The 17,212-nt window shown below is 42.2% G+C and overlaps 1 protein-coding gene across 2 annotated transcripts in view; it reads right to left on the reverse strand.

Annotated features, from left to right (window-relative positions):
• The window catches only part of Ccdc112 (coiled-coil domain containing 112), a 35,540-nt gene extending 19,316 nt beyond the window's left edge, over positions 1–16,224 (reverse strand). For both annotated transcript variants that reach the window (XM_031365627.1, XM_031365626.1), the window contains exon 1: positions 15,980–16,224. In XM_031365627.1, the coding sequence (XP_031221487.1) occupies positions 15,980–16,096 (117 nt within the window). In that variant the 5' untranslated portion in view covers positions 16,097–16,224. The remainder of the gene's footprint in view (positions 1–15,979) is intronic.
• Between the last annotated feature and the right edge of the window lie 988 nt (positions 16,225–17,212).

Here is a 17,212-nt window from a genome sequence, read left to right on the forward strand (position 1 = left end):
ATGGTTGTGAGCCTTCATGTGGTTGTTGGGAATTGAATTTTAGGACCTCTGCTTGCTCTGGTCAGCCCCACTCGCTCTGGTCAACTCCATTTGCTCAGTCCCTGCTCGCTACAGCCCAAAGATTTATTATTATATGTAAGTACACTGTAGCTGATTTCAGATACACCAGAAAGGGGCATCTGATCTCATTACGGGTGGTTGTGAGCCACCATGTGTTGCTGGGATTTGAACTCAGGACCTTCAAAAGAGCAGTCAGTGCTCTTACCCGCTGAGCCATCTCGCCAGCCCCCATACTTCGTTCTTAAATAGAATGTGTCGGCTGGGTTTTTTTGTTTGGCTTGGTTTGTTTTTTTGACATAAGTTGATATTATTATGGTGATGGGGCCAGAGGATCCATGAAGAAGTCAGTAGAGTAGTACAGGCCAGGGCTGAGAGTGTGACAACTACCTGGGCCACCAAAAGTAAAAGGTAAACGTGTATCTCAACTGTACATGTGACCAAGGGCAGCTGCTGAGAAAGGAGGTGTGAGAGAAGAGGGGAGAGTAAAGAAGGCCTTAGATCCGGGAGCAAGAAGAGTTTTAAAGTGAGAATAGCATAGCATAAGGTACTATTTGTTAAGAGTGCCAACAAGCTAGTGATTTTCTAGATAGTTATGAAGTTATGCACCACCACCACCACTGTCCAGCTCCAAAATATTTTCATCACACCAAGATAAACTCGCAGCCACTAGCGGTCACTCCCTCCTGTAGCCTTCTCTCAGTGCATGCTTTTCTGAGGTTGACTATATTGGATCAATAGGCTTATAGAACATACAGTCTTTTCTGTATGTCTTATTTTACTTAACCAATATTTTAAGACCCATTCATGATAATCTATGGATCATATCTCATTCCTTTTCTGTGGATATGTGTGCACTGTACACATATTCACATGTCTGAATGCATTCACATGTGTGTGGAGACCAGAGGTCAGTATCTGATACACTTTACTGACTCCATCTATCTTTTTTTTTTAAGATTTATTTATTATTATATATAAGTACACTGCAGCTGAACTTCAGACACACTGGAAGAGGGCATCAGAGCCACCATGTGGTTGCTGGGATTTGAACTCAGGACCTTCGGAAGAGCGGTCAGTGCTCTTACCTGCTGAGCCATCTTGCCAGCCCTCCATCTATCTTAATGAGACAAGGTCTCTCATTGGATTTAACTCATTAGCTGGCTGTGTGGCCACAAAGACCTTGTGATGCCCCTGTCTTTGCTCTACCAGCCCTAGGGTTGGATATGCACTGTCGCGCCTAGCTCTCAGATAAGAGCTGGGCAATCCAAATTCAGGTTCTCATACTTGGGCTACAAGCAGTGTCCCACTGAATCACCCTTCTAGCCTACCTTATACCTTTAATAGCTAAATTAATATTGCATTATATCAGTGGTTCTCAGCCTTCCTAATGCTGTAACTCTTTCATATAGTCCCTCATGATGTGGGTGAACCCAACCACAAAATTATTTTCATTGCTACTTTATAACTACAGTTTTGTTGTTATGAATATCTGATATTTCCAATGGTCTTAGGCAACCCCAGTGAAAGGGTCTCTCAACCCTCAAAGGAGTTGCCACCCACAGGTTGAGAGTCACTATAATATATGGATTTATCTTTCATTTTTCTCTACTCATCATCCATCATCTGATGAGCAGTTGGGTTATCACCATTATCTCCTCAATATGAAGTGCTACTATAAATACTCTAAACAAGCTTTTTTTTTTTTTTTTTTTTTTTTTTTTTTTTTTTTTTTTTTTTTTTTTTTTTTTTTTTTTTGGTTTTTTGAGTCAGGGTTTCTCTGTATAGCCCTGGCTGTCCTGGAACTCACTCTGTAGACCAGGCTGGCCTCGAACTCAGAAATCTGCCTGCATCTGCCTCCCAAGTGCTGAGATTAAAGGTGTGTTACCACCACTGTCAGGCTTTAAACAAGTTTTAATGTAAAAACTGTTTTACATTTTGTTACCGTGTAGCCACAGAATTTGAGTCAGAATTTCACTTTCTGTTTTAACATTTGAATTACTTTTTTATTGTTGATTTGGAATCATTCTTTATGCATTCTGAATATAAACCCTTTTTATATTCATATATCATTATTAATAGTTCACACACACACACACACACACACACCACACACACACACACACACACACACACACACACACACTGATCATCTATTATAGCGGAATTTTCCCCTAATTGATTGGATAATAAAGACAACAAGAAGCCAATCGCTGGTCAAGGAGGAGGAGGGCCTTCTAGTCCAAGAGAGGAAGAGGGAACACAGGAGGAACAAACCGCCCTTTTGGTATGGCGAGGCAGGAGCAAGAGGAACAACAAGTAGACCAGGAACTGTTAGACCTGGTGGCAGATTCCACCACCATAAGATTTGCAACATAGAATAGTTGATGAGTTTAGGACAATAGATTCCACACCCAGTGGTTCTGTCATCTGTTGATTCTACACTAAGATTGCCTGGTGTTTTTCCATTTGCAGCGAATCAGGTGGGCCAGAGAGAAAGAATACAGCAGGCAGAATTCAACCAGGCCTTGGGATGGGAAGACTGGGCAAGGATGAAGCTCCAAGACTACAAGGACTACAGCAGTGAAGTGTGGGCTCCCAAAAGCACCACAGGGGACCCAGAGAATGATCTCTGAGCTCTGGAGAGGCAAAGCCGGTGTTTGGGTGTTTGGGTGTTTGGGGCGTGTAGCCAGCATTAGCATGGATTGTTTTTTAATAATTACACGCTACAATCTATTCACTTCCTTGATAATGCCAACTATTAAAAACATTTTCAGGGGGCTGGCAAGATGACTCAGTGGATAAGAGTACTGACTGCTCTTCCGAAGGTCCTGAGTTTGGATCCCAGCAACCACAAGGTGGCTCACAACCATCTGTAATGAGATCTGACGCCCTCTTCTGGTGCATCTAAAGACAGCTACAGTGAATTACGCCAGAGCGAGCGGGCAGGCAGAGGAGGTCCTGAGTTCAATTCCCAGCAGCCACACCCATGATGGCTCATGGCCATCTGTATAGCTACAGTGTACTCATACATAAATGAAATAAATCTTTAAAAAAAACATTTTCAGGTATTAGTAAACTATTTTCATGGTAACTGCTTCATTTATAACATTCCCATCAGCAATATGTGAATGATTCTAATTTCCCTGTATCCTTGCCAACACTTATTATTAGTCCTTTTCATTACAGCCATCTTAATGGCTATAAACTAGTATCTCACAATATTTTTTTATTTGGTATGCTGGGGATCAAACTCAGGGCCCTGAGTATGTGAGACACTCTATCAGTTACATACACAGCCCCTCTCAGTGTGGTTTGGATTAGTTCATGATGACTAATGATAATGGATATTTTATTATTTTTTTTAAAGATTTATTTATTATTATAAATAAGTACACTGTAGCTGACTTCAGACACACCAGAAGAGGTGTGTCAGAAGAGGGCATCAGATCTCATCACAGATGGGTGTGAGTCACCATGTGGTTGCTAGGAACCTGAACACAGGACCTTCAGAAGAGCAGTCAGTGCTCTTACCCACTGAGCCATCTCTCCAGCCCCACCTTTTCATTTTTAAGAGAAGTCTGTTCACCACTATTCTCGTTTATCTTTTGGGCAGAAAATGCATGGTTTTCTAATTAAGTTGTAAGCAACATTATTAAGAGGCCATATAAGAAAGGTAGCCTGATGTTAAACAATGTGGTTTTCTCCTTTTTTAAAAGGCTTAGTTATTTTATGCGTGAGTACACCATTGCTCTCTTCAGACACACCAGAAAGGGCATTAGACCCCATTACCAATGGTTGTGAGCCACCACGTGGTTGCTGGGAATTGAACTCAGGACCTTTGGAAGTGCAGTCGGTGCTCTTAACCACTAAGCCATCTCTCCAGCCCAACAATGTGGTTTTCTATTGTTCTACTTTTCCTTAATAGGCTAGGATATTGCCCCCAACATGAATTGTAAATAAAAGCCAATTTGGCATCTAAGCTAAAGTTGTTGCAGTTTTGCTCTTTAACATATATTTTAGACATAGAACCCTGATTAGTCTATAAAATTCCCCATGTTTTTCTCTCATGCTGTCTTGCTTTTACACACACACACACACACACACACACACACACACACACACAGACTTTTTGGTGCTGGGGATTGAAGCTACACCCGTGCACATGATAAGCACATTCTTAACCACTGAGCAAGCCCTCAGCCCCTTCACTTTCTTGACAATGTCCACAGAGGAACAACCGCTCGCTCTGATGGAGTCTACCCGATCTTACTAGAGCTTCAGTTGCTTATGCTCTGCAGAACACACAGGGGAACTTTAATCAAAGATCATAAAGACTATACCTAACCTTCTGAGAGTTGGACTTCTAACACTTCTCTGATCCATTCTTAGTGAATTCATGTGCACAGCACAGGTAGAAACTGAACTGCTGCTTTTTGGAGTTGGGGACAGAGAGGGTGGCTCGTCTGGGTTCAAGAGGAAAGGGGACCCCTCAACCTGCAAGTGTGAGAACTACTGCTCTAGGATGAACCCACCCCTACAGCTTCTCTCTTCTTTGACCCTGCTTTATCCACAATGTACTAAAAACTAATTAAGTCCTCATGCCTGGATCTCATGGCAGGAATACCAAGATTATTAAAGATCAAGCCAGTATGTTCTTCAAAACCTACCAGCTTGGGCTGGAGAGATGGCTCAGCAGTTTAGAGCACTGACTGCTTTTCTAGAGGTCCTGAGTTCAATTCCCAGCAACCACATGGTGGCTTACAACCATCCATAATAGGGATCCGATACCTTTTTCTGGTGTGTCTGATACATGAAATAAATGAGTAATAATAATAATAATAATAATAATAATAATAATAATCTGCCAGTTTATCCAAATGCTTGCTAAGGAGAATGATTCAGATCAACTCCAGGACACAAGCATTAAAAGAATCATCATGCTTTTCCATCTGGACTGGAGACAGGCAGCTGCGAGGGGCTGGCGTGCTCCAATCAGTCCGAGAAGTTTGCTAAGGAGAGAGCTGGGCTTTCCAAGTTACCTGATTTAAAAGATGCTGAAGCTGTTCAGAAATTCTTCCTTGAAGAGATACAGCTTGGTGAAGAGTTATTAGTACAAGGTGACTACAAGAAGGGTGTGGACCACCTGACAAATGCCACTGCTGTGTGTGGACAGCCACGGTAGCTGCTGCAAGTGTTACAACAGACTCTTCCACCACCAGTGTTCCAGATGCCTCTGACCAAGCTCCCAACATTAGTCAGAGAATTGTAAGTGCTCAGAGCCTGGCTGAAGATGTGGAATGAGCCAGATACCAACATGACGAGATCTCAGTAAAGTAATTTAACAGTTAGCTTGGAAGCTGATCAGCTCTGGGGGAATAAGGGCAAACTGTGTTTGTCATGAGCTGTCCCACACTGACATCTGCCAAAGCGAATGTGAACTTCGGTAGATCCATTGCCTGTTCTATTTGTTTTTCCAATTAAAAAGTATTTTGATAGAGCTTTTCATTTTATAAATACACTGAGTTAACTAAAATATCATGGATTTTGTTTGTTCTTAAGACAAATGTAAATAAATATAGTAGAGTATAATTAGGTAGAAACTCCTGGTGATTTTCAAAGATTGGAAAAGAATATGAGGGATAGTTGAATAATGCACATTTTAAAGAGTAGAACATTTATTGTATGTTGTAAAATTGGGTAGAAACTTGTGTTTGTGAAAACTGAGCATTAAAACCTTACAGAGACAAAAAAAAAAAAGAATCATCATACATTTCCTCAAAGGATTCAAGGAATTTAAAAAATAACAACGCACACACACACCATAAAAAATTCAAGAAAAAGCTTAACTCTTCTCCTTGTATGATGACAAAAAAAATACAGACATAAGGCTGATAGAAATGACAAAGAATCAAAGATTTAAAAATGAAGTTCAATAAGAGATAGAAATGCTGAAGAAGACTTGAGCTGAAATGAAGATGGAATTGAAAAACCCAATAGTCCATCTAGAAAATGCAAAGGAAAGCTTTACAACTAGAAATGAATCAAGCAGAAAGTCTCAAAGATAAAATAGAAGATTCAGACCAAAATATCAAGGGACATTAAAAAAAAAAAAAACAACTAAAATACAGAAAAGCAACACAAGCTGGGCATGGTGGCACACACCTTTGATCACAGCACTTGGGAGGCAGAGGCAGATAATCTCTGAGAGTTTGAGGCCAGACTGGTCTTCAAAGAGTTTCAGGGCAGTTGGGACTACACAGAGCAACCCTGTCCCGCAAAACAAACAAAACAAATCAAACAAACAAACAAAACAGAAAAGAAACAAAAAGAAATGAACAAAGGACATCTGTGAGACAATGGGAAGTGCAAATCTTCTAATTATAGGAATGGATGAGGAAAAATCCCAAGTCAATGGCATAGACCAGACCTTCAGCAACGTTATAGAAGAAAAGTACTCCAAACTAAGGAAAGATACATCCATATGAACACAAGAAACACAGAAAAACACTAAACAGACAAGGCCAGAAAAAGAAAATCCCCACAGCACGTCATATTTAAAACATTATTTAGAACAAAGAAAGTGCAAGAGAAAAAAAACATAAGTCACTGATGAAGGAAATCCCACTAGTAACAGGCGACTTCTCAAAGAAAACATCAGAAGCCAGAAGAGCCTGCGGATTGCATTCCAAGTCCTGAAAGACTATGCCAGGAACCTACACTAACATCAACTACCCAGTATACTAACACCAACACTAAGTACCTACTAATACTACCCAGGAAACCCATCTGCCATAACTGAAAGGGGAAGACATTTTTTCATTACATAAAAAGTCTAAAATTTTTTATATATTAAGAAAAAGAACCCAAGGAAAAGTACAGGAAGCATTATTTTGGGCTAAAAAGATAAATGAACATAATAGAGAGACTGTAGGTAGGACTAACCTGAGTGCCTCATCCCTGAAGACTAGCTTTCGTAGTACCAAAAGGCACCATACAAGCTTCCAAAGGACAGATGCGACCTACAGTCCTATCCACCAGTATGCTTCTGAAGCATATCAACAACCAGCACGGCAGGGATAAGCCTACATGTACAGTAGTATATTTCTATCTGAACTGTGTATATTATACTATTTTAAGTAAATAGCTAATTGTAGTGGAATTTTTTCCCTAATTGATTGGATAATAAAGACAAGAAACCAATCACTGGGCAAGGAGGCAGAACTTCCAGGTCGGAGAGAGGAAGAGCAAACACAGGAGAAGGAAACTTGCTTTTGGACAACGGGAGCAAGGCAACCAACATGTAGAAAGCCGGAGGCTGTTAGTTCAAGTGCTGGGTCCTGGATCCGCCACCAGAAGATTTGAGGACATTAGGGTGCTAGGTTCTGAGTTCAGCAATTGTGTTATCTGTTGATGTTAAACTACAAAAAAAGAAACAAACAAATAAACTGCTGGGTAAGTATCCAACTGTCCCAATATGTTGAAAGGGATGTTTCCTTATTCTTTCCTTATTGTCGGAGTGCTCTTCCGGAAACCGGACTGCCTACAATATAGATCTGGCTTTCTACTCTCCGTGTATTCTTTGGTTAGCCTTAAGTCAGTACCATATTTAGTTATGGTTACAGTGGCTTTGAAGCAATTTGAAATTAAGAATTATGAGCAATTCAATATTCTTTAAATTTTTTTTTTTACTATTTTAGGTATCTTGCTTTGTTTAGGGTGTTTGTGTATGTGGGTAGAGGGAAGGGGTGGTGTGGGATGTGTCCCTGAATGTGTACAGAGGCCAGAGATCAGATGTCCTGCTCTATCAATGATACCTTCCTTCCTTGAGACAGGATCTCTTACTGCTCTCACCATGCCTGGATCTAGGCTGGTGGTTAGCAAGCCCCAGCAATTCTGTCTATGCCCTCCATAATGCTGGGGTTATAATTGCATTCAGCCACACCCAGAATTTTACATGAGTGCTGAGGATTTGAACTCAGATCCTCATGCTTACACAGCAAGAACTCTTTTTGTTTGTTTTGTTTTGTTTTTTGGTTTGGTTTGGTTTTTTGGGGTTTTTTGTTTTTGTTGTTGTTTTTGTTTGTTTGTTTCTTTTTCCGAGACAGGGTTTCTCTGTGTAGTCCTGGCTATCCTGGAACTCACTCTGCAGACCAGACTGGCCTTGAACTCAGAAATCCGCCTGCCTCTGCCTCCCAAGTGCTGGGATTAAAGGCGTGCGCCACCACTGCCCGGCCTAGCAAGAACTCTTACTGGTTTATTTTCTATTACTCTGACATAATACTGACCAAATGCATCTTGGGGAGGAAAGGGTTTATTTGGCTCTGTACAGTGCGTCATGGTGGAAAGCCAAGTTAGTGACTGAAGCAGAGTCCATGGAGGAACACTTACTGGCTTACTCAGGCAGACTCAGGGTCGGCTACCTTTCTTATACCTGCCTAGGGATGGCACTACCTACAGTGGTCTAGACCCTTCTTCATTAATTAGCAAACAAGAAAATGTCCTACAGACATGCCCATATAGGCCAGTCTGATGAAAGCAATTCTTCAATTGAGATTCCCTCTTCCTGGGCATGTCTAGGTTTGCGTCAAGCTGACACAAACTACGCTACCACTGCAGTCTCAGTCCAGTGGGATCTGGCTAATGCCTGAACTAGCAGCAGTGCTTGGGCATCATCCACATGATGCTGTGTGCAGGCTTAGAGTACATGAGTCACAGGATCATGGAGGCTCCCACCAAGATTCCAGAGAAAAGCCTAGGAAGACAGATAATATGTAGCAAAGTCAGATTCCCTTCCAGAGTTCACGAAACAGGAATATATGAGCTTTGAGGTTAAAGCCTAAGCTTTATGGTAGACTCAGGATGCTGTAGACATAGGAATGTAGTATATCTACCTAAGAAAGCTAAATGCCAAGTAAAGGCAGCCCAAGAGTAGAGGCCACACTGGAGAGGTAACGCTACCCAAACTCACTGGAGATCAATCATACCATGTGGCCCAGGGGCTGACCATGGAGCTACAGGGGTTAACATTTGACCCTCTGACTTTCAGTCTGGCTTTGGTCCTATCCCTCACTTCATTCTCCCAAAATCCCCTTTCTGAATGAGATTGTCTATTCTGTGCCACTGGATGTTTAAAGTAACTTTATTTTTTATTCAATAAGCTCACAACTAGGAGATGCCCCAAGTCCTGATGGAGTTCAACTTCTGAACTGTACTGGAACTTCTGAACTCTCTCAAATGCATTTCACATTTTAAGATGGCATGAGTTTTGAGGGCTAGGAGTGGAACGTTACAGTTGGAATCTGAAATTACTCCAACAGGCTCATGTTTTGAATGCTTGTTCACTAACTGGTGATTCTATTTTGAAAGACTGGAGCTGTCAGGAGGTGGAAACTAACTGTGGAGGTGGGTCACTAGGGCAGGTATTTGAAGATTATAGTCCAGCCTCTGGTTGCTAGTTCACATACTGCTTCTGGATCTTCTACAGTGAGAATAGTTTCCATCACATTTTCAAAGCCATGAACTGAGTGTTTATTGTTTCTACCATCTTCTTCTGCATTTCCAGACAGTGTAATCTGTGTTAACCTACATTCAAGTTTGCAGATTCTTTTTCTTCCAGCTAATCCTGGGGTGGGGTGGGCCTCTCTGGTGGTGTTTCCATTTCTTGTACTTTTTAAACCCCAAAATTTGATTTAATACTTTCTCAAGAGAGAGAAAGAGAAAGGGGGGGCTCATTCTCACATTTTTTTTACTTCTTTAGATATGATTCCCTTCAGTTTTTTGACATTTTTCAAATAGATGAGTAGATAATTAAGGCTGTGTATGGTGGTACATCTGTAGACCCAGCTGCCCTGGAGGTCAAAGCAGGGGATCACTGAACTCTGGAGTTTTAGATCAGCTTGGGCCAACATAGCATGCATCCATTTCAAAGTAAACAAACAAACCAAACCACCATAAAGTCCACCTAGCACAGCCAATGTCTAGTACCTCTTCACTGTGTACTCCTTCCTAAGTGTAAACTGTACTTTGTTTCTTTACACCTCATAATTTCTTTTTGTTAAGAAATGAACGCAATATATTGTGGCAAGGCCTAAAGCCAAGGCTTCCGCACGTTGTCTTGCTCTTGTATTAGTTGTCTTGTTTAGTCAAGTTACAAGCTAATTTTGTAAAGTCTTTACCTTGGTCTCCTGTGGCACTATAACCTCAGCTAGCTTAGCTGTTGGCTAACAGTCACCAGAGACTCTCCTGAACACTCTGACCCAATGCGTACCTTAGTCCTTTTGGGGAGGGACGGACATTAGTATGCTGCAACAGCACATAGCAATACACAGGCTTTTCCTTTTCTTCAGCACACAACTCCAGTCAGACAAAGATGAAGACTTCTTGGGCCTTTCTCCCTGCTTCCTCTTACCACATAACAAACTATCCAGAAATTAGTCTACCACACACTTAGTGAGTGAAATGTAACAGTTCTGCAAATCAGGCCTAGGGTCCAGTTGTGAACCTAGAGAACATTACACTAAGTATAACACAGCAAACACAGACAGACAAATACCACATGTTCTTATTATATGGAAATTCTTTGACAAAAGTTGATTTCAGAGAAAAAGACAAGAGAATGATGGTCACCAGAGACTGGAGAGAAGAAAGGGAGGGAGTTGTTGCTGGTTAACTTCAATGCCCTGCATGTGGGCACCACAGTGTGGGCTGGTGACTGGGAATGAAGAAGAGGCCAGGAGTTCCAGCATTCATCTTTCTTGCTTCTTGACCTTACACTCCCACTAGTGTATTTTCCTCTCCACAACAGACGGTATCTATTCAAACCATGAGCCCCAAATGAACACTTCATCAGCTTGTCAGGGATTTTGTCACACCAATGACAGGTAGCAAGTACAGGAAGTTTTGAGTTATGTATAGTAAGTTGACCATAGCCAATAAAAACATTTATCAAGTGGAAAGATAAGTTTCCAAATGTCTGACTAAAAAAAAAAAATTTTAAAAAATAAGAGATAATAGAACAGATACAATTAATTAGCTTTTATTTAACAATTCTATGCTATATACATTTACCAAAGTATCTTTATTGAGCCACATAAGTATATAATTTGTTCACTAAAATATAAATTAATTTAAGATATTGGTGAGGCTTTGTTCATTCTAGAGTCTTCCAAGGAGAATTCATTTCCTTACCATTTTCCAGCTTTGAGAGGCTGCCCTCATTCCTCAGCCCAGACCACTTCCTCACATAACTGCATTTTCTGGCTTCTGTTACCATATCTTACTAACTCTGGTTTTTCTGCCTATGTCTAAAACCTTTAGGGTCATAGTGGGTCTACTCAGATAATCCAGGATCATCTACCCATTTTAAGGTTAAGATTTAAAGAATCACAACTGCCAATTCTTTTAAGATATAAAGCTATTATGCTCACAGGTGCTAGAAGATGTGCAGAGCCGGAGGCTGGCAAGATGGCTCAGCGGGTAAGAGCACTGACTGCTCTTCTGAAGGTCCTGAGTTTGGATCCCAGCAACCACATGGTGGCTCACAACCACCCATAATGACGCCCTCTACTGGTGCATCTGAAGATAGCTACAGTGAATTACCCTGGAGCGAGGGGGGCCGGAGAGCAGCCACACACATGATGGCTCACAGCCATCTGTACAGCTACAGTGTACTCATACACATAAAGAAATAAATAAAATCTTAAAAAATATATATATGCAGAGCCTTGAAGATCATTAGTCAGCCTTACATACCTGGACATACACTTAGCCCTATATCATGTACATGACTTTTTACAGGAAGTCCATTTTGAAGAACATTTTAAAAATCAGGGAATCCTGGAATTCACATTTTGTTTTTAATTTTTAAACATTTTTTTAATTTGTGTGTGTGCTGTATGCAGGTGCCCTCAGAGACCAGAAGAGGGCATCAGATCCCCTAGAGCTGGAGTTAGACGTGGTAATGAACCACCCAATGTAGGTGCTAGGCGTCAAACTCTAGCCCTTCAGAGTAGTTCTTCACCATGGAACCTCATCTCAGGCCCCGCGGGGTGGAGTTATTATTGAAGGGCTATTCCAGTTGGCCAAGAGTCATAAAATTCAGATCATTACAGGGAAGTCCACCAGAACCAAAACAAAAGATATAAAGCCCTGTCTCTGGTATAATACCTGGCTCAAAACCATTATGTGATTATTATTGCTAGATTCTTCAAAAAGGGGGGGCTGGCAAGGTGGTTCAGCAGGAAAAGCACTTACTATGCCACGTGTACTCCTTGTGGTATTCAGGCAGATGCACATGTGTATGTGTCTGCACACAAACAATAAGTTTTACAACGTTTTAAAGTCATAATTCAACAACCAATATGGCTGAAAGAACAGTTCCTAGGAACAAATAGAAAATTTGAGGAGAGTACTTTTCAACCTTGAAAAGGGCTGTGAGACCCTTCCTGAAGAGATGTGAACAAAGGCCAGCTCAATCCAACAGACACAGTAAGGATGCTTTAGTCAGGGTTTCTATTGATTTGGCAAAACACCATGACCAAAAGCAAGGTGGGGAGGAAAGGGTTTATTCAGCATTACAGCTCCACACTGTTCATCACCAAAGGAATTTAGGACAGGAATTCAAACAGGCCAGGAACCTGGAGGCAGAAGCTGATGAAGAGACCATGGAGGGGTGCTGCTTGCTGGCTTGCTCAGTCTGCTTTCTTAATAGAACCCAGGACCACCAGCACAAGGACAGCACGATCCACAATGGTCTGGGCCCTACCACACCGATCACCAATCAAGAAAATACTCCACAGCTGGATCTCATGAAGGCGTTTCCTCAACCGAGCCTCTCTCCTCTCTGATGACTCTAGCTTGTGTCAAGCTGATACAAAACCAGTCAGTATAAAGGACAACTGCCAAAATCCAACTTTGTGAACCAATGAGTTTTATTGGGGTAACTTACAGAGTACAGGTGAGGGGTGACTTACAGGAGAAGAAATTACTCAAAGACATCTGCAGCACCACAAGCCCACCCCAGCATGGGTGACAGACAGCTCATGCAGGCTGGAAACCTGAAGCTCACTGCACAGCATACAAGCAGTTCAACAGGTTGGAGAGTGACTTTTCCAGGTAGTGTCGCTGGTCGCTGCTTCTTCCAGGTAGTCTGTCTCATCTCCCTCTTCTAGGAAGCTGGTCTGGTCTGAGTGTTTCTCAGCAGTTCTTCCCACTATGTAAGCTTAGAGAGGGAAGGCCCTAGTGCATTTGGTCAGTTTCTGGGACTTCTTGAAGCTTCTGAGTTGTTTGCTTCCTACTCCTTAAGAAACCCTTCTTTAGAACATCTGGAGTCTTTTATTTTTTTTTTAAAGATTTATTTTATGTGTATGGGTATTGTGCTTGTATGTATGTCTGTGCACCATGTATGTAACTGTTATCTGTAAAGGCCAGAAGAGAGCTTGGGATCTCCTGGAATTGGAGATATAAATGTTTGTGGGGTGCTGGAAATCAAACCCAGGTCTTCTTGATGAACAAGTGCTCTTAACATGTGAGCCATCTTTCCAGCCCATATCTGGAATCGCAAAAGACCATATGAAGACATCAAGAGGACATCAGAGAAACCTCACAAGAAACTAACCCTCACGGCATCTTGAATTTGGATGTCAAGCCTCTAGAAAAATGAGGAAATTAATTTCCGATGTTTACGTCACCCCATCTGTCCCATTTTGTTAAGGGAACTCTGGTAACTGGAACTTTAGATGTTTTGACAGAGATGTCTAAAATCGTGAGATTAATATGATAAGAATTATCTTTTCTCGAGTAAACACTTATGGTTTTTAGGGTTAGTTCAAATGTCCATTTAATCATCTAACAAATACTTAAGCTCAGTGCTGAAGTACAGGATGTATATGTGCAAGTGTGTATGTGGCTGGGAAGATACAGGGATGAGCAGGAAGGACAAACAACACATAAACTTGCTCAAAACATCCCACCATAGTATATCAATGATCCTAACTGTTTCACATGTGTACAGTTTATGTGTTGGTACACATACATGTGGAGGTCAGTGGTTGATGTCAGGTGTCCACCTTATTTTATTTTATTTTATTAGATAGCTTCTCTCACTGAACAGAGCTCATTGACATGACTAGGCCGACCAGCAAACCCCGGGGATCTGCCTCCAGCTCTCCAGCACTAGGATTACAGGTGTATGCTGTAGTGCTCAGCCTTAAACTTGGGTCCTCAAAGTTATACAACAAGCACTTCACCAAGTGAGCCCCTATTTTAACTTAAAAAAAATAAAACCAGCCTTAGTATTAATATTCCTAAGAAATTCTACTTCATTGTTACTGTGATTCTCAGCTATAAGGTAAACACAGTCTCAGTATACTGACATTATTGGGCATATAATTCTTCAAGGAGGGACTATCTTCCAGTCTCTACTGGGTGTTAGTAGCACCTCTTTTTTTTTTTAATTATTATCTATTTACTATAAGTTCACTGTAGCTGTCTTCAGACACACCAGAAGAGGGCGTCAGATCTCATTAAGGGTGGTTGTGAGCCACCATGTGGTTGCTGGGATTTGAACTCAAGACCTTTGGAAGAGCAATCGGTGCTCTTACCCGCTGAGCCATCTCACCAGCCCAGTAGCACCTTTCAATAGTAGTTAGTAATTACTATCCTGCCTTTTGTGACAACCAAAGATGTCTCCAGGGATTGCTAAATGTCATATAGTGAGACAGACCCACAGGTCATTCTGATCCAATCCCTGAAAAGGCAAATACAACTTTTGCAAATCACTAAAGCAGAATCATGATAGTGTATGCCAATAAGTGTTAGGAAGCTGGTAAGAAAGGTACATTAGGATGTAAAACATAATTTAGGTGGGGAAGTCATGTTGGCATTCTACAGTATGACAGAAAGTTGTCATGAAAAAGGACACTCGACATAATTTACATCACTGGAGTAAGACCATTTTCTTTAATTTTTGTTTCATTTTGTTTTTGAGAAAAGCTCTCATTGTACAGCTTATACTGGCCTCTAACTCTTAACATTCCCACCTCTGCCTCTTGAAATGTCGGGATTACAGGAATACACCACAACCCGGTGGTCATGTATTTTTTTAAAATACATACTTAAAATATTTTACATAATCTACTTTAAAAAGGTATTCTATATTTTCTCTCAATACACTTGGGAGTTATAGAGCTATATAGATACAGAGAGAAGAAGGAGAAAAACGAAAGGATATATGAGAAAAATCCTCCCTAAATGTAATTTCCTTAACTTCACACTAGAAAGAACGCTATTCCCTTAGAAATAAAGATGGAGACTCCTAAGCTCACAGTAGTTTTCCCTCATGTCTAGACTGAACCAAAAATATTTAGTAAGTGCCTACTATCTCGAGGGTACACCGTGTTGGGCACACAACAGGTACAGTTCTTGGAGTTAGAAATACAATGCCTGAAGCTTCCGAAAATGTCTACCTAACGGGTACCTACATTTTCATGGAGGCAGAAACACCATTTAAAAACATGAATAAAATATGGATTATATCCCGTGGTATTAAGTGCTATAGGAAAAAAAAAACTGAAGCAGAAAAGAAGACTGATCATCTAAACAAAAGATTTCCATTCCACCATGCGGACACTGGGGTCCTTAGAACCCCCATCTTGGGAAACACCTCTCCGGTTCCTCCTTGGATCCTACCACCGATGCAATCAAACAGATCCACTTCTTGGTGCTCAGATTCCAAGAGAGCTTGGAGCCCTGGGTCACTGCCGACTTAATACCCAGCGTTCCCATCACTAGCTCCCATGTATTGAATAAAGGGAGTCCTCAGAAACTGAGGCCTGACTGGCTTGGAGCCGGAACAGCCGTGGCTCCAACCGCCTTTCAAACGCAGGCCCGCCCCGAGCAAGGCCGGAGCCTCCGCCTTTACCTGTTGCGGCGTCGGCGCCGCTCCCACGCCGGTCCCCGCCGCCGCGCCCGCCCCCGCCACCGCCCCGGCGACGGCTGTGGCCGCCGCTGCCACCACCACCGTAGTCAGAGCCGCCATGTTTCCTCGCCGAGACTCCCGCGCCCGTACGCGGGCTCAGCTCCCGTGGGCCGTCTCCCACGCTCCGCACACGGTTCCAAACTGCTGGACCACTGGGGCGGAGCGCGAGCCGACCCCGCCCAGGCCGAGGGGCGTGGCTTCGCGGGGCGTGGCTATGCTAGGACGGGCAGCTTGAGGGCGGGGCTTGCCGGGGCGTGGCTGCTGAGGACTCCAGTGGGTCGCGAGGAAGGGGGCAGGGTTAAAGGCGGGGCTTGGAAGGGGCGGGGCCAGCCCCGGCACTGAACCTTACTGAGGGGCAAGGTGGACACCGGGTGGCGTAAAGCAACGCGGCTCTGCTCAGTTTTGTATTTTCTATGAGCTTTGTTAGTGCTGGTGTCTGTTCTGTGCGCTCATGCCCATAACTGCTAAGAAATGCTTTGTCTTCCTTTAAATTGTATTCGTGTTGGTATTGTATTCGTGTTCTACCAACGTATGTATTTTTCATAGAATAGAACTGGTTTCTATTTGTTTCACGTGCTGGTGAAACTTAGTATATGATAATACTTGTTATTTTCTATTTTCAAATTTAAAAAAAAAAGTTCCCCTCAAAAACAGGGATCAGAGCCAGGAAAGCCATAGCTTGCTATCTTGGACTGTATTCGTGGGATGAGAGATTCCTAAGACCCTGGGTGGGAAGTTGAGAAAAATGGATCATCCTCTCAGAAGCAACCAGTGGATGGCTATGCGTGCTTCTGCCTCTCCTTACGTAAATGCATTCATCATTCTAGCTCCTGCTGTTTGACAGGAGCCTTTCTAGATCCTGAGAATTCTTGTTTGAATGCCATGTGCAATATTCTTCCTCTCATGACTTCTAGGAGGGAACTCAAGCTAGTAAACAAACCCTGCATTTAAGAACAGGGTACTTGGCAGCCCCTTTGTGGGTGCTTTGCATATGGATTCCCATTTAATCCTCACGAATAGCTAGGTTTAGCTATGTAGTGTGAGTATCATCTCCATTTCATGAATAAAGTTAAGGAAGACCAGTCTGCATAGGAAGAGACCAGAATACAAGCCCAGGCCCCTGGCTCCAGATAATACAAGAGGACATTAAAGAGGCTGTCAGTCATATGCCTCTGC

Source organism: Mastomys coucha, unplaced genomic scaffold (genome assembly GCF_008632895.1).
Source record: "Mastomys coucha isolate ucsf_1 unplaced genomic scaffold, UCSF_Mcou_1 pScaffold13, whole genome shotgun sequence".
NCBI classification, from domain to species: Eukaryota; Metazoa; Chordata; class Mammalia; order Rodentia; family Muridae; genus Mastomys; species Mastomys coucha.